Genomic DNA, 26,455 nt, shown 5'->3' on the forward strand with positions numbered 1-26,455 from the left:
ACGTAATATTATAACAACTTTAGTATGCACTATGCGTGTATATATTTACTGTGGTTCATAAAAAATAAATTAGGTGGTTTTTTAAGTGATTTTTTACACAAGAACTACAAAATCCAAACTCTATTCATAAGACATAAGACATTTTGTAGTTTTTACATTTTCAAAGTTCTGTAAAGTGTATTTATATTTTGTTATCAAGTTTCGTATTGACGTATTTCATCGCAGATATTTCTAATTACAGGCCATATTCAGTTAAAGTTAAAAGTGTATGATGTAGGTAACTATAAAATGTAGCAATGCCACAAGGGAAAAAAAGGTACCTATAAAATATATACCTTTTTAAAAACTTGGTAAATTATAATAGGTACATTTAACTTGATATTTATTAAGTAAAACATAAAACTAGTTGTGAACACTTTAATTAGTATAATAAATATTTCAAAATAAAAATGAAAACAGGGTAAATAAAATAATAATTTTTATAGTAAAAATAGGTAATAGCCAATGAATAGAGAGGGGGGGCAAAGCTCTATCTGGTTACTTTTTAGAAAATGTATTAATGGGTTTGCTGTTAAAAATTGTATAGTCTTAACCATGAAGCACGAATATAGTGTATGCGATTGTTGTCAAAAAAGAGGCACCATGAGGCATGAACAATAAAAATTGGTCAAGGCACAAAGATTCGTGTAAAAATAATAGAAGTTAATAAAATATTGGTCTTGAATGTGGTATGGTAGTATGGAACATTGGAACTCTTTAGAGTATTGTATGAGGGGGGGGGGCAATATGAGTTTGTTTTGTAAACGGGGGTGTAGTCTATTTAATTTTTTACTTACCCCTTCTTAAAATATAGTTCGGCGCCAGTGGTTATACAATAATAACGCAGTGGCAGATAAGTTTGAGTTCTTCGCCGAAAGCGCAGTGGACCCGTCGCCTCTTACCGGATGTTGGGATATTATGGACTGAGCGAACTCTCCCCATGATACCACTCACCAGTCACCTACAACATGACACAGATCATGACGGGACACTGCACTACTGCAGGTGCTTCCAGTTCTATTTACATCGGATGGGCAAGGCCCCGAGCCCCAAGTTCATACACTGTCCCTGCATATCTGATTCTGTTGAACATATAGGTACCTTGTTTCATTGCCCTAGGTGGGACGCAGTGAGGTTGGAAATCCATACTCGCCTTTGACGTCCTCTCACTACGGCTAGCCGCGGCTGACCCTGACATGGCTGAACTACTTTGTGGGCAGGCCCTCAACGCAAGCCCTTATTAAGGGAGGGCACGGTCCCAGGCCCCATTGATATTGGGGGCCCATCTTTATCCCCAAAATATATTTTTTTAACGCATCTAATAGTTTTAAAAAAAATAATATTTAACTCTTGTAAATTAGGTATTTAAGTTAAAAGTACTTATGCATATTATACTAAACTTTAGAGGACCATAGTTAATAACCTAGTGAACCAAAATTGATTATTATATTGACTGTCAAAATGTTCAGAAAAAAAGCTTTACCGGAATCCATCAAAAATTTAGTGGTTACCATTTGAAAAAACAAAATTGATTTTATTATTGGTACAACTGCGTGTTTAAAAATTTTGAAAATGTTATAAAAAAATTGCCTGTTAAAGAAGGTATCTTTTTTATTTTAACGAAACTCTATATCATCGATCCATAATTGTTAAAAAAAAACCTACGTACAATGGCATAAGATACACTGTATATTTTTTGTGTACCTAGTAAAAAATTATACAATAACATAAAGTCGTTAATATGTAATGATACAATTATTTTGAAGTTAAAGTTGAAAGGGGGCCTACTAAGTGTATGGTGTCCCGCGGGGCCCAATTGATCCTTAATCCGTTCTTGCCTCGACGACCTCACAACTGCAGACGAGGCGAAAAAAGCAACGGCGGCTATACTTGACAGTTGATGCTGAAGAATCGTATAGATTATTATATTGCATGGTAGAGACAATGTCTTCGAAACAGGACGAACTGAGATGCCACAGACCACGATTCTTCACTCTATCCTATGGCAATAGCACTAAGGGAGGGGCAAGCGATCCACGGCAGCCATGATGACCTTATTGTTATTTTGATGTTTATATTCTGTAATGTAATTTGAATTTTTTTTCTTTTGTTCAATATAATAAATGATGTGGCATGGGGGTAAGTATTGTGCAAACGGTTTACCCCCATGCAGCGGCCAGCGATACCACAAGGATAAACAAATAAATATTGAAATGAAATAGGCTCACAGACGACAAACCGTCACCAATCGGAATCGTTTTTTGTATGCAAATATACAATGATTAATCATTGAACTAAAAATGTAAATTCATAAATCCATTACAGTGACTTATTTTTATGACAAGGTACACTCGACTCCTAATGTACAGCAGAGTGTTTACCTACTATATCCTCCTTTTTTTTAAATTGTTTATTTTACGGACTTGGCCCTTTGAAAATTTACCTAAGGTCACAATATATAACATTAAGTACAATAAGACTATTAAGAGGACGTCACACCCGCATGTGTCGTCTCAGTCTTACAAATTTAATGTACAACATAGCAAAAACGGTTTTGCGCGGTACAACTTTTATCTGCCTGTGTTTGTAGTAGTGGCTCCAAAATTTCTGAACATATAGGGTAGAAAATTATATATGCTACAGCGTGCCTATATTTTAGATAACATAAATACAGTAAAAATTATTTGCATCTAAACATTTTGTTTTTTCATTTGCTTAAAAATAATGATTGGATAGTGTTATTAAAAAAAAAGCGCGCTGTTGCAGATATAAAGTTCTTCTTTACGTGTTGTGAAAATTTGATAGTTCTACAATAAATATGGTGCGAGAAAAGTTGTCCCACGCAAAACAGTTTTTGCTATGTTGTACATTTGTAAGATGGAGACAACACAAGTGGGTGTGACATCATCTTAACATTAACAAAGGTGGGATGCATCCATATTTGAAAGATACATTAATTTCGAAGTGGTTCATCAGCTATAAGTAGTTAGGTGTGGGGAAGAATGTAGAAAGGAACAAATGATCAAGTGGTTTGTTTAGGGACCTTGAATTGAGGATAGGTGAATCAACATCCCAAACCACAATCCATCCAAGAATTGCAACCCTAGTAAATATCTACATTTAGTAAGATTTTCAATAGCAAGTGCATTAGAGAATAGAGAATCTGAACTATCTATTATCATATTTTATACACACAACATCATTTTAAAACACAATGTTTTTGACAAAAATTAATCAAATCTACCTTATTACAAATAGTAATATAAAAATATACTTAGTAGTATAAGCTGATGGATTTTCTTCCCTCAGAATCTTTTTTTAATATGTAATGATTTATCATATAAATTACAGTGACTAACTAACTTACACCAAAATGACAAGCTGGTACTAACCTAACAACTACAGTAGAGCGGTAACTTACTTTACTCCATTTTTTAAATTATTTTTCTTGTTTTTTAAAAGGTAAACAAAAAAAAAATCCCTGCCTTAAAGTAAATATAAATTCTTGCAATATAACATATATGTAACATAAATTTATTTCAAATAATTGATTTAAATTATATAATATAATAGGAAAAAACAGTATATTAAAAAAAAATTCTATAAACTAGTTCACTTTGTCTTCTTTTTTTCTTTCTTTTTATCTTCTTTATACTCATCGTAGGTTAGGTTATTCTCAATTTTCTTAACCTTCTTTACTTTTTGCCATTTGAGTGGATTGCGAGCATAAATAGGCCAAGGTGGAATTGTCAGCTGAAATTTTTTTTTAAGAAATAAAGTATTTATAGTTATTGTTATAAAATTAGTACAATCGTTTAATAATCATATTTCCAATATAATATATTAAAAATGGGCTTAATGGTTATTGTAATGAAGTACCAGTTCATTATGCTATCGATTTCAAATTTTCGGGTTAAGAATATTTTCCATTAAAGTTATTGTCAGATAACTTGCCACAACGGCGGAAGCAAAATAATCCATAATTGGTGGTTCTCTATATTTCAAATTATTTATTAACAATTTACAATCGTAAATATAAATGTTAAAACTGATAGTATGTTATTAGTTTAAAAACGAATAACACCACCACCACCATCTGACAAACACTATATAAAATATAAAATATTACATTATTTGATAATTTAATATGTATGATAATCATTTATGCTGTACTTAATATAAAGTATGATATTTAAAGGTTGAATAACTAAATACAGTTAAATAAGAGGTTTGGTTCACCGATAATTAAACTATACTTCATTTTCATAAATTTTTTTACTGAATTATTGGTTTTTAAAATTATTATTATCATATATTAATAATATTATATATTATTAATTCACTTACTAAAGCAGAGACAAAAAATCCAATTAATGTTAGACCAATTGTGATTGAAAATTGCTCTTTTACATATCCCAAAATAAAACCAATAAACTGTCAAATATATAAACAAATAAAATATTAATATCAATAAGATTAATATTTGTAAGTATAATAAAAACTTACCCCACACATAGTAATAATGGTTCTAAACAAATATTCCGCATGTTTTTGTCCCACAAAGTCCTAAAAAAATATATTAATCATTAAACATTTTATATTTTTAATTTTAACTAAAATATATTTAATTTGAACTCAAGAATTTAATACAGGTAGGTACCTAATAAAAAATTTATTTATATCTATAGGCTATAGCACACAAATGCCAGAAATATAAAATCTATTGAGTACTTAACAAAAACTTCATCACAAAATATATTATGTATTTGAAAATAATGTTGGTTTTAATAAAATAAAAATTAGTAAGAATAATTGTACATTTACATACATAAAAACCAGTGCTTATTTTAATATGCTTGAATTGTTAAACATATTTTGCATCGCTCTAATTTAAAAATTCGGGGTGAAGGATTGTGATCATTATTGTGGTTTGAGGTGGAGCATCAAATCAAATTTATGAGCACTTCTAAAAAATCTTTAAAATATGCCTTGATCCTAATGCTAAGCAACTTAAGAATCTTACTTCTTACCATATGCCATTTCCAAATTGATAAATTCTCGAACATTATGGGAAACTCACAAATAAAATAATATAAAGTAATATATTATACTTCTAAACTATATATAATTGTTAAAATTTACAAAATACAAATTACAAAATATAATACGAATTTGTATACGACATACGTTATCGAATTGATAATACTATTGACACACGTCATCAACATATTATTCAAAGAACTTGTAATTCATTGTTTGTCATTCTTTGGTTTTCACTTATCAAACCGTTTCGCGCTTTTATCACTATCAGTGTTTATTTATTTTAATTTATTATTTGTTTACACTTTTTTCATTTGAAGCACGAATTAAGATATTATATCTTAAATCGTGATTTGAAGAAATTCAATATCTATTCTATATTAATTTATAATTAATTATTCAATTTATAATATTTTCAATTATACATAGGTTATGAATATTTTTGTAAGTGTAAAAAAATATACGTTCTTAATATGATTTAGTCATAGTTTTGAAAGCATTTATAGTAGTATTTTTTTTTATTTGACTACCTAGTATATTATTTTTAGAACACAAATTAGTTACTGAAGCATTATATTGATCTTTTAATATATTTTAATTTTATGCTAATTAGGTGATGTAACTATTACTTGATTTTCCAACAAAAGATGGACACTAGTCGCAATACAGTTGCAGCCATATTAGAAGAAGTGAGAGATGATGTGCACAGTTCAACAAGTCCTTTATCGCAACCAGTCCGTCCAACCAGCACTAATGATGCTAATAAAATTGTCATTTATGTTCAAGACAAAAATCGTTTTGTGAAGACTGAACATGCTGATTTCTTTAATCATGTAAATGATCATCCACCTTCAGAGAACTACAATAATTTACGTCCAATAGCAGCAAGAGTTCAAAGGGTATTTGCATCTTTGGGCACTGTCAGTCAAGGTCTACTAGCAGGAGTAGCTTTAGCACAATTATTCTTGGGTGAAGCATCCCAACGATCACCATTAATATTGATGTCATTTTTCTTATTGTCGACTATATGTATGTGCACAGTTCTGGATATTTTTGACTTGTACAGATGTGAGAGCTTCAAACCAAAATATATTTTAGTAAGTTTAAATGCTTAATAGTATTTTTAATGTATTTGGTAGGTAATAACTATAAGACCAATAAATTATAAATTTTTGAAATTCATAATTTTCCCTACATGTATAAGTTTATTTAGATTTTGAAATGATAAGGTATTAATACAATCTAATCTAAATATTCCTTTTTTTATAAAAATATATGTAGTCAAACCTATCTTTACTAATAGAATGTTAAAAAAAATAGTGATTTTTTTATACCAAAAGATACTAAAACTCAAAAATGTCAAAATCTGACATAACCCTTTTGGCCACGAATCAAAAAGTGGCTCTTATTATTTTTATAATCGAAAACTTTCTGTATCCCTCATAATGTCATAATTTCCAATTTTTGTTAAATTTAAATTCAATATTAATTTAGGCAGGTACAACAGTTGAATGAACAAATAATGATAAACCCGATCTACCCTAAGTACTCAAAGTTTTGTTGTTGATGAGTGATTTCTTCCAAGTTATTTTGCTGATTTCATAAAACAATTTTCATACAATATTAAATAGAATCTGACTTTATATCCCAATCTTAATAGTTAATACATACAAAATTGTTGTACAAGTTATTTAATATTTTAGTTATTTATTCTCAAACCAATGTTAAACTAAACATATACCATTTTGTATTTTTCAGGTATTATTCTTAAGTGTATTAACAGCTTTAGCTGCATTTGCATGTACTACATATGATACAGCTATTATGTCTGGTAGCAAAGTGGAAGCCAAAGTTTCGGAGACTTGGCGAGCATTAAACTGCTGTCGATGTTATGGTGCTGTTCTTGGATGGATTATTATTATTATTATGAAACCTAAAGATCAATTAGCAGAATATTTAAATATTGATTAGTTTTTAATTTAAAAAAATATTTTTTTGTTAATTTTTATTGAAAAAAAAAATCTTAGTATGAAATTTCACTAAACATATTCACTATTTTACATTTAGGTAATACTAACTGTGTTAGGAGAAGACTAATGGTAGAAATTCACAAATGTGTAAATCAAATTCTCCAGTTTATGTTGACAAGTTTCCAGATAGATCTATTTACTCTGGGGCGTCATAGTTTGGTAAATGTATGAAGTTGCATGGCCTACATCTATATGACCTCTACATTTATAAACTACAACAATTCATGTTGGAATATTTTTTGATGCAATTTCATATCAACTTTTTTGCAGTGTTTAATAAAATAATAACTATGCTTAAAATATTGTTAACAGTAGGTACCAATAAAATAAGCTTTGGTACTCCAAACCTCTGTTGTATAAGAAACAGTATTATAACACAGTGGATTAATCACCTTTTATGTTTCATTTAAAATGCTAAATTATTTTATATCATTGTATAAAGCCAAACCACAATTAAATTATATATAACAAAAACCTTTATTTTATACACCAACAGAACTAGTTTAACCAATATTGTTATTGTATTTGAATAAACTTCTATACAAAATCTTCATATAAATAAACCATTTTAAAATTGTATGCACAGTAACATCAAGACAACTGGGACCACTGCTTGCACCACCAACCTAAGCCCCCCCCTCCCTGATAAAAAAAACATTTATAATGCACATTTTTTTTGATGGATGCCAAATTATTATTAATATTATTTTTCTAACTAAATGTATAATCAAAATCATAATCAAAATTATTTTTAAAAATAATTGTTATTATTCAATGTAATGTAATAAAAATAAACTTAATGTACAAATATTTATGTGCCTTATGTATAGAGTTATGTATATTGTTCCTGAATCAATCAAAAATCAGGAATTTTATTTTTGTTAAAATTATAAAATAATTTTTCAATATTTGTAATAAATTGTATGTATACTTACTAGTAACTACGAAAATATTATGTTCGTGTTAATTTGTATTTGTCATTATATGGACAAAATAAATATTATAATTACATAATTTATTAATGTGTTTTGTAGATACTGATTACATTTATTTTACATTTGAGTTATAAAGTATGCAATACTTGTATCAGTTGTATCTAAATTGTATTACAATTTAAAGATCCAATTGTTTATTTTAAATAAGATAAAATTCATAAATACTGAGTAGAAATTATTTGATACCAAATTAAAATTGATCTTTAGTAACTAGTTGAGTTTTTATGTATCTATACAAATTAATTTAAGTGTAAATTTGTCTATGATCTATGTTTTAATTGAATACATTTAACATCATGAAAATATTGGATTATTTGTTCAACTTTTATCGATTGACTTTTTAATTTTTAAATATTGTTGTTCTTTATTCAATTATTTTCTTTTACAATTATGTAAAATCTACTTAAAGAAATATTTATCTAAGACATTACACCTGTACTCACTGAAAATGCCAACAATTAATTATAATATGACCAAAAACCAATAATCCTCACCAGTTGTATTTTCTATATATAACTGCAGTTATACTACTATATTAAAAACAATGAAGGGTAAATCATGAGTTGCTAGTTTTCAACAGATATGTACACATATTTGTAATTTTCCATATAAATTATTATAGGGCCCAGATTTATATGCATTTGCATGTTTTTTTCTGAACAGTCCAAAAAATAGCTAGGTAAGCTACAAGTTTTATTTGTAGTCAATAGATCTGAAATATAGTTTTATTTTGTCATTTTATGACATGTACTGAATATTTCTGTATTTTACGATTTTATACATATAGTTTTTAAAATAAATATCAGAATAACTGGCCAACTAGGTATTAATTATTCTTTATTATAATTTATAAAATCAATTTTAATATGCATGTGAAATAAAATAATATGGTTTTCAAATTTCCCACTCATATCGATGACGTCACTGATAAATTTTTAATTTCCGTTTGTACAAATAATAGGTGTTGGTTCAACACACGAATCTTTATTTTTATCGTATAATATGAATGTCTTTATAAAACGGACCGAATGTGGCTCCATAATAAGTCATCAGTGACTGATACAGTAATGCATAATCTTCTAGAATAATATAGATGATTATATTTCATTATTTTGACGAAAAATAGACACACTCCTGGCCACTTTCGTATAGTAGATAATATAAAAACCAATAGGCCGCGGCCCACGAGGCCACCTATAATTCTCTCGAAACAACCTTGATTATTATTATAGATTATAATTTATAATAATAATTATAGATCTATAATTTATTCTAGATTTTATCTATTCCGTGCCTCTGTGGTAGAACCACGGCCGGCGTTCCCATTTTACCAATTTGATTTCTTCTTCCAGGAACGTCGACAATGACGTCAACTACCGGTAGCGGGCTAGTCCGTGGTTTGGCCGCACATTTCGTGGTGTGGGTGCGGTGGAGTGGCGGTACAACGTCGCCCGCCCGCCAGAACAGCGAACTGAGCGAGTGGACTGTGGAGTCCTAGTCTACGGAAGCCGCACCCAATTTTTATCACTTCGTGCCGCGCGCGTATCACTACAGAATAATTTTTTATTATTATTATTATTAATTCGATAAAAAAAAAAAATAGCGAGTGTGAGAGAGAAAGAGAAAAGAGTAAGAGTAAAAGCGAAATAAGAAAATCGCGTCTTCTCGTTACCCAAATAATAATATGTGCAGTGCGCCGTCTTAGCAGAAAACTTTGTGCAAGTCCGCGCGGTCGTCCGTCCGGGTAAGTTGAGTTTGGCATTCGGGTGCGCGAGCGTGGTGTCGGCCGTGAAACTCGGTGTATCGCAAGTGCGTGAGCGACGTGAATGTGCCTTACAGAAACATCGGGCACTCGGCCGGACTGAATAGTGTCATAAAACACACGGACAAGGGTGAGCGTTAGTTATTAACAGTTATAGTAGTTATAACAAGGGTATGGCCGGGTAGCTAGAAGTTAGAACGTAGACATTGTGCACTACCCAGGTGATAAGGAATGTATCGGTGCTCGTATGGCGGACCGACAGCAGTCCGTGTATCTGCAAATGCATACCGACGATTGTGGTCTACGATTGTAGTTACGCTAATGTTGTCGGGACGCCCTTGGAGTCACTAACAGTCCCTGTGCACCAAACGCATGTACACATTGTATAATATAATTTCATTGTACTAGAATCTAATAATATTATGTAAGCTATCATTTGATACTGTGCCCAACTCTTTAAGACTTAAAATTTAATCTCACTGATAGAAAAACTTCTTAGGCGTTCCTCCATTAGTGATTAGTATGTGTACTTTTACAATATAATGAATTATTTGCTACTGTTCTAAATAGAATACTTAATTTCCAATGGGTAATTAACGTTTCATGAATAAGTATTAATTACAACAATTTTAGAAATATATTTTAGTTGCTGATAGCTACTTATCTTATTAATATTGTTGAATTACCTATTTCATTTCAACAAAATAATTTAAGTATACTAAAAATGCACATTATAGGTATATAAATATTTAAAAATGATTTATTCAACAGAAATATTTTAATTATTTATATAGGTAGGTAGTAATAAGTTGTGTTGACAACAATTTATAAATAATTATATTGATCTAGGTCCCTAATAATAGACTAAGTATTAATTTTTCTATCTAGTTTGTAACTCGGAACTTAACAGCGTATAGGTTAATACTAGTTATTAGTATTATATTATTTAATAGATACTAGTATACTACACATTCAGTCATATTTTCGAATATTTAATATTAAATAGGTAGGTTATAGGTACCTACATAAGGAAGATTATTTACAATATTAAGGAATGTTATAGAAAAATCAAATTTGCCACACCACTAAGTAAAATGTATAAGTTTTTTTTTAAATTTTAAGGTACAGTATTGTATTTAACTGTACTAAATCAACTACTGAGACAAATGGTCTTAAATTTGACATATTATGTAATAGGTATCTATGTTGTTACCTTTTAATATGCAAATCGTTTTTTTTTTAAGAAGATAGCTTATTTTAGGTACCAACTACCAATATTAAAACTTATTAATAGATCATTATTTTAACTAAGTAAAAAATTAAGATAAATAAATAATTTGTCTTTTCAATATTAACTCTTTCTTTTTGAACAATATTTTATAATTGAGTAATTTTATGAAAATATAGAAGAAGGTATAAAAAAATGTATGATAAAGACATAATATTGGTTTCATCAATCATACTTCATTGTCACTTCCTTTTTGTGGCAATTGATGTGTTATGAATTATGGTAGGTACCTTGATACTTATAACATTTTGTTTGTACCTAGTTATACAGGTAAACCTAAATCTTATTACTAAACATAATCATTAATTACCCTTTAGCCTTTGGCCTTTATCTTACTTTTAAAAATTAATATAGAACAACTTACTGTTTATTTATTAATTATGTAATGAAAAGTGAAAGTGATTTATAGTAGTTTTTAGGAAATCAAGCTTAACATTTTTTTTTCATGTAATATTCAACAAATTACCTACCTATTATTGGGTTTATACTCTGGTTTATATAAAATAGTACCTTTGTAAAAATAATATATAAAGTACTTTCCATAGGTATCTACGAGGGTATCTATTTATAAAATAGAAAAGTTTACATAATTTAAAAAATCCTCAGGACAAATTATAGGTACACTACTAATGAATTATTTTTTATTATTTTAGGATCATTAATAATTATAATTATTACTAAATACTAGGTATAAAATATTCAATAGTAGGGGTGCTGACTTGCCACACATGAAATATAACAATGCAATAATACTCAATATAATACAAATCTTGGACAACATAGATATCTGTCTGTTCATCAATAGAATATATACTACTTAAGTAAAATTAAAGAAGGTCGAAGTCTGTAGTTGGTACCCAATATAAATAGGTAGGCAATTTTTACTATTCTATACTTGACTTAGGAAAAATAATTATAGGATGTTTATTGACCAAAATTAATTGAATAAATTATAATTGTTAAAAATAAAAAATAAAACCAGTATTTCTGATAATGCTGTTATAATTTTATTTAATATACTTCTTCTTTTATATACCAAGAGGCTATAATACTGGTTGCAATACCCATAAAATAAATTAATATTGTTTATCATAATACTATTATGTAATAGGTACCAATGTACCTAATAGTTAATTGTTTGCCTTTCAACTCATCACCCATGTCATCCTGAGAAGATTCCCTAATTTTACATTTTTCATTCTTTAACTATCATCAGACCAAAGTTAGCCCCTAAATTCTCAATCTCTGTCATTTACTTTTTAATTAAATTTATTACCTACCAAGGCAGGCTCCTAATCTAAATTATTATTTAACATTTACATTACCTACTTAATTATATTGTTTATCTACTTATCTGTACTATTATAATAGGTATTATATGTATATAATATGTACCTATGTTATATTAATACTATATTATATTATTATTGTTATCCTTATTAAGAATTGATATAATTGGTGTGCTATATATAATTTGTGTGTTTAGAAAAAAGAGTATATTATAATATATGTTGGATTGTAGGTACCTAATAGATTGATGTAAAGATCAAAGGTTCTATTATCCAAACATAGTGTAAGGTAACTAAGTACCTATGCTTGGAATTAATTTTTGTATGGAATAGACTAATTTATAATATATTATAATATATGGGATGGAGTACTGTTAAAAACAAAATTAATTATTATTCAATTGAACAAAATTTATTTCAATATTCCAAGTATTTTTTAAATAGTTCAACAGCGCTACAATAATGGAAACATTTTTGTTTTCAATTATTTATATATATTTGCTGTAATAATATTCTTTACTTGTTTTAATTTTAATTTATAGTCAAAATGATGTTGCATAGTAATAAAATAAAGATAATTAGGTATTATTTAACTCATCCGAGTTAATTTTAAAAACCACAGTATCTGCTGTACAGTTAAACTGTTGTATATAGGTACCCTAAGTTCTATAGGTACTAAATATACCATATTACATTAGGATACCTATGGCAGTTATTGTGGGATCAAAATTATCAATAGGCTAATTTATATCAAGTAAGCAAACATTGAACATCAAAAGCTTTCCAAATTAAAACAGCTGGGTTCAGATATTCTATAGTTAATATAGGTACCTACCTAATTTTTAAAAATAATAAAGTTTAATACTTATTAAGCTAAAATTACTTATTACTTATGTCTTATGAGCAAAAAAAAAAAAATGAGCGTTAATTAAAATCAATTGTTGCGCTTACTTATACATATTAATATTTGTTTAAAAATATAAACAAGATAATTAAGTTCCTACCCTGTATAATATCTCAGATGGCACCTCCCCTGCAGATGCCCATAAATAGTTGATAGACTACAGTGTCTTATTTTGTATAATATGTTTAAATATATAGATATTGGAACTTGAACAATAAATATAATTTTACCACTAGATACCTATAATATGGTTAATAGACTTAACTTATTTGTGTTTTACACTTACTACAATAATTATTCTTTTTTAATATAATTTTGAATAAGGTATATATTCTTATTTTTCATATTAAATAATAATTATTATGATTTTAATTTTATTTACTTGGTAGGTATTTAAATGTTTTATTATTTAAAATACAAAAATAATAAGTACCTATTCCATTAATATAAGATTTAAATTTAACCAAAAAATAAAATTGAATCAAGACAAGTATTGCTAATGGATGACCATGTCAACTATCGACCTTAGTATATAAGTTTATTGTGCATCTTATTTCATAAAAAAAAAGTTTAACCCACTAACACAAATTGTAGGTACCTAACCAATTATTATTTATTTTAGTATAATATATATTATGTAGGTTTATATATTATTAAAGAAAAAATGGGGGTTGAGCATGCTTAGTGAATCACTCTTTATATACTTGAAATTTTTCATTTTAATTTCTAAAAAAAATTAATTTTTTTGAACTTTCCTGATTCCTATACATAAATAAATTGGAACAACATAATAAGTATGAATCATATCCGAGTAAAAACATTGCTGTCAAACACGTTCATAAAAAACATTTCCTAAGATGACCCATATTTTGAACAAACATGTTCTATACTCGCCGCTTATGTTTTCTAGTGGAGCCATAGTAATTTAGTATACATGGACATGGTTAGTAAATGATACATATCTTTATATATATATAATGAAAATTTTCATTGATAAAAACATTCTTCTAAAATCACAATATGGTGTGTAGCTAGGGTCCGCTTGAGTGCAACTTACGGTACCTAGGTATTTAAAAGTAAATATAATAATATTTATAGACTTACCTATAATCTTACAATAACAATAAATTATGAATATATTTTCTGTAGATAATTTTTATTATTTATTAGTAATTGATAAAATTGCTTACGAATTTAAAACAGTTGAAAAGTGTGGGTATAGAATAAATGTATGGTTTTTTTTGCGTGTTAAGTATTAATATAAAAGCCTATTATAAAATAATAATTAATATAGGTTATAACTTCTAATTTTAGTTTTGTCCATTAGTGAAATTATTTGTTAATTTTTGTACATAAATTAATGTGCAGTAAATGTATTCCCTGTATAAGTGTATCACTAATAAAGTAATTACCCCCTCCCCCCAGCTGGTTCATTATCATCTTTATTGCTATCTAATTTTTTCCGCCGTTAAATTTCTTGGATATATTCAATCTAGAATATAAAAAAATATAACTTCTATGTATTAAGTAGTATCGCTGTGGATACACTACTGGGTGATTATTTTAATAGTGCCTACCTGTATTCACTTAATATCTTGTAACACAAACGTTTCGTAAATATGTTAGAAACAAAATTATATTTTTATCGTTGTAATTTTTTAATTTTTTAAATTATGTATTTCTACTTTTTTGGGGCTTATAAAGGCCGTATAATATAGTCCACATTCGCTTTTTGTTCAACGCTCCGAAGATTTTTAGATCTTCTTTATTTTGATCCTCCCATCGTTGTCTAGGTTTTCCCCTAGGTCATGATTTATTTGGTCTCCATATTTTCGTAACTCCGTACGCATCACCTTAACTCTTGGTCTTGACTCTTGAGTACACCCATTATATTGGTTGGTATCTACGTAATCATTATAAGGTATATTAAACTCTGTTTGGTATTATTTCGTAACCACCTTCTTAATTTCTATTTTTGTCCAAATATTCTTCGCCCACGCTCCACAAGCATAAATTACAACGGATCAAACAAAGATTATTTAATCTAATTTTGTTTTTCCTCGCTGATAACTTTTTAGATTAAAAAGGGTTCAATTGGGTTGATGAAAAATAACATTTGTTTTCTGCTGGTATTCTTCTTTGAATTTCTTCGTAACTATCGGATTGTATATTATTACATACATGTAGTAAACAAATTAAATTAACAAGTTAAATTAAAAAATGTTATTTTATAGTGACTTAGAAGTATGTACAAATTAATAAATGACGTTATTAATTTTCGAATGTTTACTGTTAATTTAATCACCCTGTATAGTGGTCAACGTTATTGTCCTAAGATATTTTTGGAAAAAGCCGGACAAAATGTGTTACGTATTTTTGTCATCACTCGACACTCGTCACATAAGTCACTATCATTCCATCCATATGTTCCTGAGTCATCATATTATTGGCATACTATATGATATTACCTTATACCATATAATACAGCAAAATATCAAATTGTCAGCCTTTAAATACCTAAACTCTTTCAGAGATTGATTCTCGATCTCTTTTATTATATCCACATAAATCGCAAATAGTGAACAAAGTTATTATTTTAAATAAAATAACTAATTTTTTAAAAATTATATAGTTATTGCTCACCAATTTATAATAATTTTATACGCCTGTACTCTATGAAGACTAAAGTGAAAATAGTGCTCAAAATTTTCTCTACTCTTGTCCAGCTTGATGAAGTGCCTTCATTCAATAAGTATTTAATTTAATAATATATATATTCTGTATGTATATTTACTATTTCCGTTAAAACGTTATTATGTATTTAATTAACAGCAGATGTTCTTATATTATAAATTGCATATCTAATATATTAGGTACCTAATGATACTCGACAACCGCTGTTATATATAATAATATTTTAGTTATTTTTCAAGTAAAATAGTAATCTAACCCCAAGTTAAAATTATTTTAACCTACAATTCAACAATTGGTCAACTAATAGTCATACTTTATAATTTGTAGTAGGTAACCTTAATTATTAAGATGTTGAATGTTCACTTTGTTAATATATAGTACTATTATAGTAGTATATACCAGTTAGAAAAAGTTAAATTTATATTATAAAAACGAGTTTAATCAATATTTGTAGTTCAAATAATTACTAATATAAGTGATAATAATACTAAGTAGTAAGTACTAACGTATAAGCAAATTATCATAAATCATTATATAATATATTATATTATTATATTATCCGTACAAATATACTGTATACATTATATTATGTATTGTTTCATGTCCTCTCCAGAATCCAGTCTCTTATTTCCTCTGGTTGTATATTATATTGTGTCTGGGAGGTCGGTATACTAGCAGTAGGTGTCCTCGTAATCAGCAGCGCCCACCGCCCTCTCAATGGTTGTGTTAATGGTGGGGAGTCCGATCAATCTAAAAGCTCATGCGTGTTGCGCCCGTCAAGACGCGGTTGAACCGGCAGGCAGTGCCGGTGGTCGGCTTTTTTTTATTGCTTCGTTTGAACGCAGCCGAGAACGCGCACAGATATTCTGTATTAGATTAATTGCAGGTAGATTTTTGGGTACCCAGAATTCAATTGGTGGTTTATATAGTGGTTTATACTTACATAATTTTACAATATACATGTATATATGTACCAACTGCTGAAAATAATATAATATATTTTGGTATACTATGTTTACAATTTTAGTTTTTAATTTCTAAGTTAAGTAAATATTTTATACCATACAGTTATTTTTTATTTTGCAGTAAATTAAAATAATAACAATTAAGATAAAACACATTTTGAAATGTCTTAATTAATCCTTAATAAATGTCTACGTTATCCTATTGGCTTACATTTTATTGTGATTTTCGCCAAAACTTTATTCTTTTTTTAAATATCAGTTAAATTAATTAATATTAATAACTATTGGTAATCAAACAATTTCTATTATTAAAAATACTACAGGTATAGGTTCAATTTCAAATTGCTATTAAGATTGAATTTTTTTAATAAAAAATTATAAGTTTGTTTGTGTAATATGTATTCTAAAGAAAATATATTATTAGTAAATGAAAATACTCAGTTTATCTACATTAAAAAATAATGTGTTCTCTTGTTTATTTTGTTAATGTTAGTTAAATATGATAATTTGTTAAATTTAATTATTTCTATAAAAAGTTTTTATTTTTAAAAATATTAAATATATTTTATTGAATAGGCGTCATCATTATATTTTCATTTATCGATTTTGATTTACAAATTTTCGAAAGTTTTCTCAATAAAATCAATTGTTTGAGTGTGCTTTAAGAAATGTAAAGAACATATTATTTACCCATGCAATACACTACCTTGATATTAGTTGTTTTTTTTTTTTTAAACAAAGAATTATATCAGGTCTAACAATGCATCTAATACTGATTTTAAAATAATGTTGTATATTTTTTGTAAACAATACCTATTGTAGTAAACCTCGGAAATATGTTAATCAATTTAATGAGGATGTTAAAACTGTGGATAAAATTTAAAATACTATTGAAAATTGACTGAGTTAAGAGTTTACTTACTAAAATTAAATACCAGTTTTATAAAATCTTCACCTGAAAATTATTAGTAGGTAATATAACGTATTTATAATAAATTACTAAAACGAGATTTAAAACTTTTTATATGGAGATTAAATTATTTTTTGATATTAATAACATGTTAAAAAGTTGAGTTATATATTATTATATCTTAATTCTGGATTGTTTTGATATTATCATATAGCTTTTACATACCTATTGATATTGAATAAAATATGATAATAGACTATAGATACAAATTGTATAGGTACTCGTTGGCTATTTTACTATAGTTTTGGAAATCAGAAGATGTAGTCGGAATTAATATTGTTTTCTTTAATTTCCCCAATTGTTTATTACTGTAATCCATGAACTTGTTTTTCCCATATTACACACAACTACACAAGAAACAACGTTAACAAACTTCAGTGTGGTGTTAATATAATTTCATTTGTTAACGTGTTGCTGGTTTTAGTAGAAAAATTTCTATTATGAACTATTTACTAGAGAATTCAGGATATTGGATAATGATATCATGATTCACGAAGTTTTATATTTTAATATATTATACCAAAAGGCATTTTTGCAATTATTTGTTCAAATTTTTTTATGAAAGTTATTTTTGTAGTGGGAACTTAAAATAATAAAAAAAAACATACATTGGTAACTAAGTTGACTAACTTAACCTAACCTTTAGTTGAGATTAAATTAATAAATTAATAAATTGATTTTCGTGAGACAGTTTTATCTTTTCAATCTTATAAATAGTTATATAATATTACTGCATTATTTATTATTATTTATCATTGCTATTTTTAATTTTAAAAATCACATTATGCATTTTGACATTTTAATAGACAGATGATAAACATAACTGCTGTACATGTATACCTATTATATGTATAGTGTATTATAGTTATATATGCGAGTACATAGGGCTACTATTTGTGTATGATCGTATAAATACTCAAAAAGGTTGTTAATTTAAAACTTGAACGAGCCGCTAATATTATTTGTTTTATTATATTATGTATTATATATTATGACAGACATATATCATACTATTTTATATTTTTATGTATAATAACATATTATACGTATTATTTTTAATTAAACTAATTCGATGATGTAGTAAATATAGTTATATAGTAAATAACTCCTGCATTTAACAGTAAGTTTAATGGTATTTAAAACTTAATAAGTTAACTGTTTTATAACTTTTAAAAAATGGTACAACGTTTTTAGTACCTATCTATAATAATATATTTGTTTTAAAGTACGATAATTGATTATAAATACTAAATACTGTATATATAATCAATGGTACGATATTACTTACTTATAGTTTCCAACACATACAAATATGGATTTTTAAATATTTCCATACTGACAAAATAATATCTGACTAAATAATAGTATCTATGTGTATACCAATACCATATTATAGATGCAATATGATCGTAGCAAACATGTTGATTGAATAGACCGTTTAAAATACAGTTTTTGTTTTTACCTTTGTCTCATAGTGTAGTAGGGGAACAAGGAGTGAATGTCGAAATCAGGGAGAGGGTATTGTATGAGCGTTGTGTGATCGGCGCTGCGAAAGCCTCTCCTAAAGCTCTAGCGTGCTACGATGGAACTTTACATCCGCGCTCGACAGGCAGTCAGTACGGTGTTGGGCGTGGTTCGCATAGGAATGAATACTACAGCAACCGATGCGATATTTTTCATTAAATTTTTTTTTACAACTAACCCTATTATATTGTAATATTAGCTTTTAAACATAATAACTTTTTATTTGTACACATTATTTACCTACCAGCGCTTTATGTCTGTGCGTTATTTTATTTAGATAAATCATCCAACATTTTTACCCATTGTTTTTCGAATCGTTGGTTTCGCGATATCATTACGACGATGTTGAAAGGGGTGTTGTGCGCTAACGGTGCGTTTCTAGTACACGCGAGATAAGGTCCTTAATCTTAGTGATCGTATAAATATTTTTACCACGATGTCTAGCAATCGTTAATGAAACACGCAATCGGGATATTTACGTCCTACCGCTTAACTTGACGGATACATCCATGTCTTGACCTTAAATATTTGATTTATCTTGAGGTGAGTAACAGCAAAATTAATATAATTCAGTGTAAAATATACTATCCTTATGACAATAATACATATCACTTGTGATGGTATTCAATTTTTTAATATAGTATTGTACTATTGTAAAATAAAAAATAGTTTTAACTTTAATTTTTAATGTTTATAATATGCGTCATAAAGAACGCTGCATGTAACACATCTGCTATACAAAGAGAAATTTAATATTTAATCATAAAACATTTTAAGTACATTGTGATGTTTTTGTATAGTTTTTCCACTTGTATTAAACGGCTAATATTACGATTTTAATTAACAAAAAATGACTTCCTATCGTGTCAACCAATGGTTATAATTTATAAGTATATAATAAATGTTTATTTGAATTCTTTAATGTTGTGGTTCTTATACAAAAAAAATTTTATTGATATTTTGTGACGTACCTAGCTGGAAGAATAACCGAGGGAAAACAAAATTAGAATATATTTCCTAAACTATTAACCCTGCTAACCATATACTTTCTCAAACAGTACATTTAATATTTACGTATATTATAATATACGTACCTATAAAATATAATATATTCTAAAATATTAAAACTAATAAATTCATCACCTATTATTTAAATATTGCTTATGCAGTTATGCGCATGTAGCACGTCAATTGAATATACTTGTTACCTTCGTGAATTCTATAGTTTATAAGTTATATTATTATTAATAAACATATCGAATAATAGTTTTATTTTTTATACTATATCCATACAAAATCAACGTACTTGATTAAAATTGTAGGGTTGGGTTATAGATAAATATCCGTTTCTTATATTATTCTATTATCCAACTATAGTACAATATTTCAATTTGATAAGATATTTTAAAACTGAACATTTTAGGTATCGAGTAGCACAACTATTTCATTACAACTTCGCAAGTTCGGTATAGCCTACCCTGTCGGTTACGCAACAATAACTTATTATATCGTGTATTATAGCTGTTCTTTAGTTGTTCGAAGTAAGGTCCACTATTACCGAATTATTTTTTTCCTTCTGTATAATATAGATAGATCATAGGAAATTCACATCAGCAGCACCCCCGAAAATAATTAATATTGTTGTATTTACTGTTTATTAATTAATATAATGGTCAATACTAGATATATTTAGACTATAACTCTTAATATTTTTAATAGCCCATTGCCAGATACTAGTAAGGGCAACGTTTTACATTGACGTCGTTTGTATAGAATGAATTATATCCGCGATAAAAGTTAGTATATTTGGATGAATTGTAAAAAAAATTGAGGGACTCGTTACCCTGATCGAGGTTGACACTTAATAATAACATTTTTGCTTGTATCTTTTATTTACTGGCTACCATTATTTAAATAATAACATGCTTTACTTATTAAGCATCGTCGAATGTCGGTAATTTAGAGTGCAGCTCGTGGAGGTAATATATATTAATAATATAATTTGTTTCTGGGGGACTTACCTATTTTCGCCCTATGTTTATCAAAACGTACAAATGATTATTATAATAATAACTACAATACCATTAAAATAATCACTCACAGCTATCGAATCAAATTTCGGATGTCTACGCTTAACATTTAAATATGCGATTAGACTCAGTACATTTCTTTCGCTTCTAAAATAACAAATTGATACAGAGGGCATGAACACACAAAAAGCCTAGACAAAACTCTCATTGGGAGGAGGTATCATTGTGATGTCATCGTATCTTAATGTCGCATGTGGTTACACCGTGACACTGATGCATGGATTTCCAACATAGAATTATAAATATATGGACTGCGCGTCCCCCATACCCTACTATAGGTTTCCAAGTGCCAATATTTTAGCTAGATAGTCAATACCTGTGTAATATGGGTCCTGACTACCCAAGGTGTATGCTATATCAATGTTGTTTCTAACAATGTTGGCTTCTAGACCTTTCTGTTATCAGTCCATTTCTTTATAAAATTATGGTTTCCAATGTCGTATTATCAATAATTATTGTGGTAACGGATTCGACGAGAAACACCGCCGAAAACGGAATAAAGAAACCCAGTCGCACGAACGTTATTGCTGTACACTATTCTCAGCTCGCTGTCCATATAAAATACTAACCGTGTAGTTGTAATTTGTAGCCACCCCGTAGAAAATACAATTTAACGTATAATAACGTACTTTTATCGTATCACCTCAAGAACGAAAAATTCATCGCGGAACTTCTAGCTACACAGCTCGATTTTATTATAACATTATTGTCGTAATTGTATTTTTTTGCAGTCAACGTCCCTAACTTCTCCTAACCTAACGAATTTTAAAATTACCGCTCGACCCCTTTATCGCAAGGCACTTATATACGCAAATGCTATATGAAGAACATTACAGATAATATTATTGTGAATCATACTCTTAAAATATATTTCGCGCATTTTCGATTCTCTCGCTGTTGTTTTGACGACGACGACACGGTGTCATCGTTCATTTTCCCAGCGGCGGTGTCAAAGGCGTTGTCGAACTGCTTCGCCGCGGCGGGGGAGAAGAGAGAGCGAGAGAACACCACCGTGCCGTGTCGCCTTCACGCTGCACACGCGGTGGGTTTACCCCGGATGAAACGTCGGTCGGTCGCCACGGCAACATCCGCGCCCCGACGGTAACGTTGACCTTTGGCGCGCGCGATGTATGTGCTTGTGTGTACGCTTATAATATGTTCTATACGGATATTACGGTACTAGCCGCCGCGGAAAAGACAACGCCACAGCATCGCGCGAGTATATAAAACAAAGAGTGGCCGACCGGTCAAATACTTCCCCCTCCACCAACCATCCACAAACGGGGTGCCGTGTGTAAGTCGTCGTCTTTTTCGCTGTACGGGTCCACTCTCGTATGCCCTTAGTGCTTACCCTCGGGCCTCGACTCCGACACATCATATCGTGTTTTTATGACGTCCGTGAAATAATATTGTAATAATAATGACATTACTATTATAATAGACTTATATTATTATATTTACAATAATATGAAAGTCGTAAACTGCGACAATTGTCGTTGCTCATACTTTATATCAATTATATCGTACAAATCTTTTCTTTTTTCTTTATTACATTATAATATTATATAGTTACAAAATCTATCAATATTTATTTTATCACGGACCGAAACTCGTAAGATCACAGATGCATCTTCATACGTACAAATCTTAGCACAATATTATTATGTTGCCTATATATTATATAGATATTAAATATTTCAACTAGTTGACCTAAAATTGAAATGGGGTAGTCGGGAGATAACAGGGAGGGCCGAAATACACATTTTGAGAAAATTTTAAATATTTAACCCTTTCTATCAGTGCTTGAGTTGAAGTGGGATGGAGTCCCTATTATATTAGAAAATATTTATTAGTATAAACCCTTCTCATTATATCCTCGTCAATATGACAATTAAAAATATTCAGGTACGCAATTTTTTTTTACACGCATCCCTTTTTTAAAGTTTTCTCAATTCACCATGCGCAACACAACTTTTTTTTTTAAATAATAACTAATAAGTTTTTTCATAGATACAGACTAAATAATTTTTTTTATAAGGTTTGTTTTACTTACATAGTTAGAGTAAGCTAAATTTTACTTATTCTTACTTGTGAGATAAGATAAAATAAAATTGTATAAAACTGTTTATTTAGATTTTGTTATTTAATAGTGTTTATTTACATTTTGTCTATGTACCTATAGTAATTTATAATTATACAATATCAAAAATATCTCGAGTAAAAATTAACATTAAAATGTCGTTAAAAACCGCAAATTATATTTTGTAAATTTAAAATTGCTCTATTTTTTTCCATTCTGTAAAAAACTCTTTTATACAAAATGTTATTAAAAAAAATAGTATGTATACTTCTACTACTAGTATATAAATATGTATAGAAACAATTGTGTAATAATATTATCGTTTTCAGGAAATGTTCACAGAGTTAATCATACTAATGTTATACTATACTATGGTACCTATATACTGTCTATACACTATCACACTTATTTGGTACTACACACAAACACTATGTACGAACAATATAATAATTTAACAATAATTTTTACATTTTTTCCCCATATTATTTCCCCTAATATCCCTCACTTCTATAGGCGTACAAGAAAGTTTTATTTTAGTATCAGTTTGGAATAAATAAAGTTATTAATGTCCCGACCATATGGCCAATGTAAAAAAAAACTGCTTGTGCTATAGTTTGACGCATGTAATAACGCATCGGGAGAGAATGTCATTCCGCCTCTACTAAATGTAAGCCATAAAACAAATCCAAAATGTTGAGTTTCGTCTCAAGTGATTACGATGGTGTTTTCATTTCATCGTGTCATTGATAATATGCCATAATAGTTACATTAAATATTTTTGAATAAGAACATAATCAAACATATAAACTATATAAGGCCCTGTGTCACCATGACACCATGTATTGTGTTTTAGATGTTCCCTAACAATTCTTACCTGTTTGCTGTATTAAAATATCATAAATTACTGATAACTTCATAACACATTACGCTATTATTTATTATTGTTATATGTTTTGACAACAAAGTAAAATTAATTATTATTATTTGATATTGATGTTTTTATTTGCTACGCAATAGTGCGAATGTGTATTTTATACTACTACTATAACTGACATTAGGTTGAATACGGGTGCTATTGTATACTTTAATGGAGATATTCGCTATACATTGTGCTTGTCTAAAATATCGATATTACGTTTTACTATAATCCATCTATTTTGCAATATAGTTAGGATGAATTAAATATTTAAATTTGTTAGTCAAAAATAATAATTTTTAACAGTACTTATACTAGAATTGAGACAGATATTTATCCGTCTTAATTTTCCATTTATTTCATTAGTTATACATATACTATTATAAATCGAATAATTACTCTGGGACTAGTAGTTGAAGTATATTATGATGTGCATTATATGGATGTGAATAGAATATTTGTTGAAAATTAATTTTATTAATTATAACTAATAAGTAATAGACTATACAGACCGCCTAATGAACACAACTATAGAGTGCCTAACAATGACAGATCAAATGTTAAAACTTATATAAATATTAAATGGTCTAATATCGATTTTGTGTAACATAAATCTTCATTCTTCATCAATGGTCGAAATAATCTTACATAGTATTATGTCTCAATATTCGTCTATTACATAGTTTTAAGTATTTTATATCCAAAATAAAACAAATTATTACATTTTGCATAATTATTTTAACTAGAGTGTGTGCGGCGCGCGTGCGTTCGTTTTTTGGGCGAGACGTGCGCCTGCGCGCGTGTGTTTTACGAACACATGAGCGTGATGCCGGCCGGCGGCGGGTTAGGTAGAACGAGCACGCGGCTCTGCGCCCGATGATCGATCGGCTTCGCGCTTGCGCTTTACACCCCTTACTCCAGAATGCGTGAGTTAATCATGCACCGAAGACTTGAATTTTTGCCCTTTTTATTTTATTTTATGTGCAGAGAAATTATTATTATTATTTTGCCATGTCCGCATGTCGTGAAATTATTATTACTATTATTATTATATAAAGCCGATTGTCGCACAGACTTTTGGGCGGGTCATTCGTGACTCCGTCGTGCACGCATCGTCCGCCGGGATTGTCGTGGTTATAACAATCCGGTCAAAACCACCATACCGATGCTATAATATTATTATATACTGCAATATAATATAATATAATTAACTCCTCCACAAGGGAATTAATAATAATAATTCAATTCATTTTCTATATTATAATATACATTCTTACGATATTGCATCTTACAAAAGTAACCTATAATATGTAATACAAACAATTCTTCAGTTTTATTAATTTAAAATTGGAAGCAAGATGAAAATTCAATCATGTAATAAATGTTTTAATATCTGCTATTCTTATACATTAAATATATTGAATATGATAAACAAAAAACAAAATATATTATAATTGTTAATTCGGTAGAAAATGTAGGGATTGCGTAATTGTATTTTTATGACGTCGTTATAATGTATAAAAGAAAATATAAAATATTTTAAGTTTTAAGTTGTACATTAAAAAAAAAAAAAATTCATTTAAGTATAGATATTATATTATACCAAGTTTTAGGTACAACTAACAACTAACCTAACCTATTTAATGTATTATGTTTAGTCTTAAATCTGAATTATTTATTTTCCAGTTAGGTTTTATTCATATTCTTTATTCAGTTTATTATTTAATAAATTACATAATATAAGATACTTCATACTTATGTGATTCAAATACATATTGTTAATATTTAAGTATAAAATAAATAATAGTATTTTTATCTTAATTTATGTATTTGTTTAGTGTCTTGTAAAGATAACAATAATTGATTAAA

At 28.3% G+C, this 26,455-nt stretch overlaps 3 protein-coding genes across 4 annotated transcripts in view; 2 read left to right on the top strand and 1 right to left on the bottom strand.

The window, feature by feature from the left end:
* Nucleotides 1-3,552: 3,552 nt before the first annotated feature.
* LOC132946579 (signal peptidase complex subunit 1-like) lies at nucleotides 3,553-5,228 on the bottom strand. Its single transcript, XM_061016625.1, has 4 exons — nucleotides 5,070-5,228; nucleotides 4,546-4,605; nucleotides 4,387-4,473; nucleotides 3,553-3,792 (listed from the first exon to the last, which is right to left on the bottom strand). The coding sequence occupies exons 1-4, from the start codon at nucleotides 5,103-5,105 to the stop codon at nucleotides 3,652-3,654; spliced, it is 324 nt and encodes a 107-aa protein (XP_060872608.1). The 5' UTR covers nucleotides 5,106-5,228; the 3' UTR covers nucleotides 3,553-3,651.
* Nucleotides 5,229-5,367: 139 nt separating this feature from the next.
* On the top strand, nucleotides 5,368-8,127 carry LOC132946414 (uncharacterized). The gene is made up of 3 exons (XM_061016407.1): nucleotides 5,368-5,523; nucleotides 5,693-6,176; nucleotides 6,838-8,127. The coding sequence occupies exons 2-3, from the start codon at nucleotides 5,727-5,729 to the stop codon at nucleotides 7,048-7,050; spliced, it is 663 nt and encodes a 220-aa protein (XP_060872390.1). The 5' UTR covers nucleotides 5,368-5,523; nucleotides 5,693-5,726; the 3' UTR covers nucleotides 7,051-8,127.
* A 1,444-nt stretch (nucleotides 8,128-9,571) lies between these two features.
* Nucleotides 9,572-26,455, top strand: part of LOC132946275 (guanine nucleotide-binding protein G(I)/G(S)/G(T) subunit beta-1) — a 28,465-nt gene continuing 11,581 nt past the window's right edge. The window contains exon 1 of one of the 2 annotated variants that reach the window (XM_061016180.1): nucleotides 9,572-9,996. The gene's annotated coding sequence lies outside the window, so the exon portion shown is untranslated. Of the gene's footprint in view, nucleotides 9,997-19,588; nucleotides 20,044-26,455 lie in introns of those variants that run through there. The other variant, XM_061016181.1, reaches the window with a different exon arrangement.

The sequence above is a fragment of the Metopolophium dirhodum genome, chromosome 6 (assembly GCF_019925205.1).
Source record: "Metopolophium dirhodum isolate CAU chromosome 6, ASM1992520v1, whole genome shotgun sequence".
NCBI lineage: Eukaryota > Metazoa > Arthropoda > Insecta > Hemiptera > Aphididae > Metopolophium > Metopolophium dirhodum.

Excerpts from the sequence above, each read along its gene's own strand:
- LOC132946579 (XM_061016625.1), bottom strand. The coding sequence starts at position 5,105 with ATGTTCGAGAATTTATCAATTTGGAAATGGCATATG. Across the intron at positions 4,606-5,069 it reads CAATTTGGAAATGGCATATG|GACTTTGTGGGACAAAAACA; the intron begins GTAAGAAGTAAG and ends ATATTTTTTTAG. Across the intron at positions 4,474-4,545 it reads CCATTATTACTATGTGTGGG|TTTATTGGTTTTATTTTGGG; the intron begins GTAAGTTTTTAT and ends TATATTTGACAG.
- LOC132946414 (XM_061016407.1), top strand. The coding sequence starts at position 5,727 with ATGGACACTAGTCGCAATACAGTTGCAGCCATATTAGAAGAAGTGAGA. Across the intron at positions 6,177-6,837 it reads TCAAACCAAAATATATTTTA|GTATTATTCTTAAGTGTATT; the intron begins GTAAGTTTAAAT and ends TGTATTTTTCAG.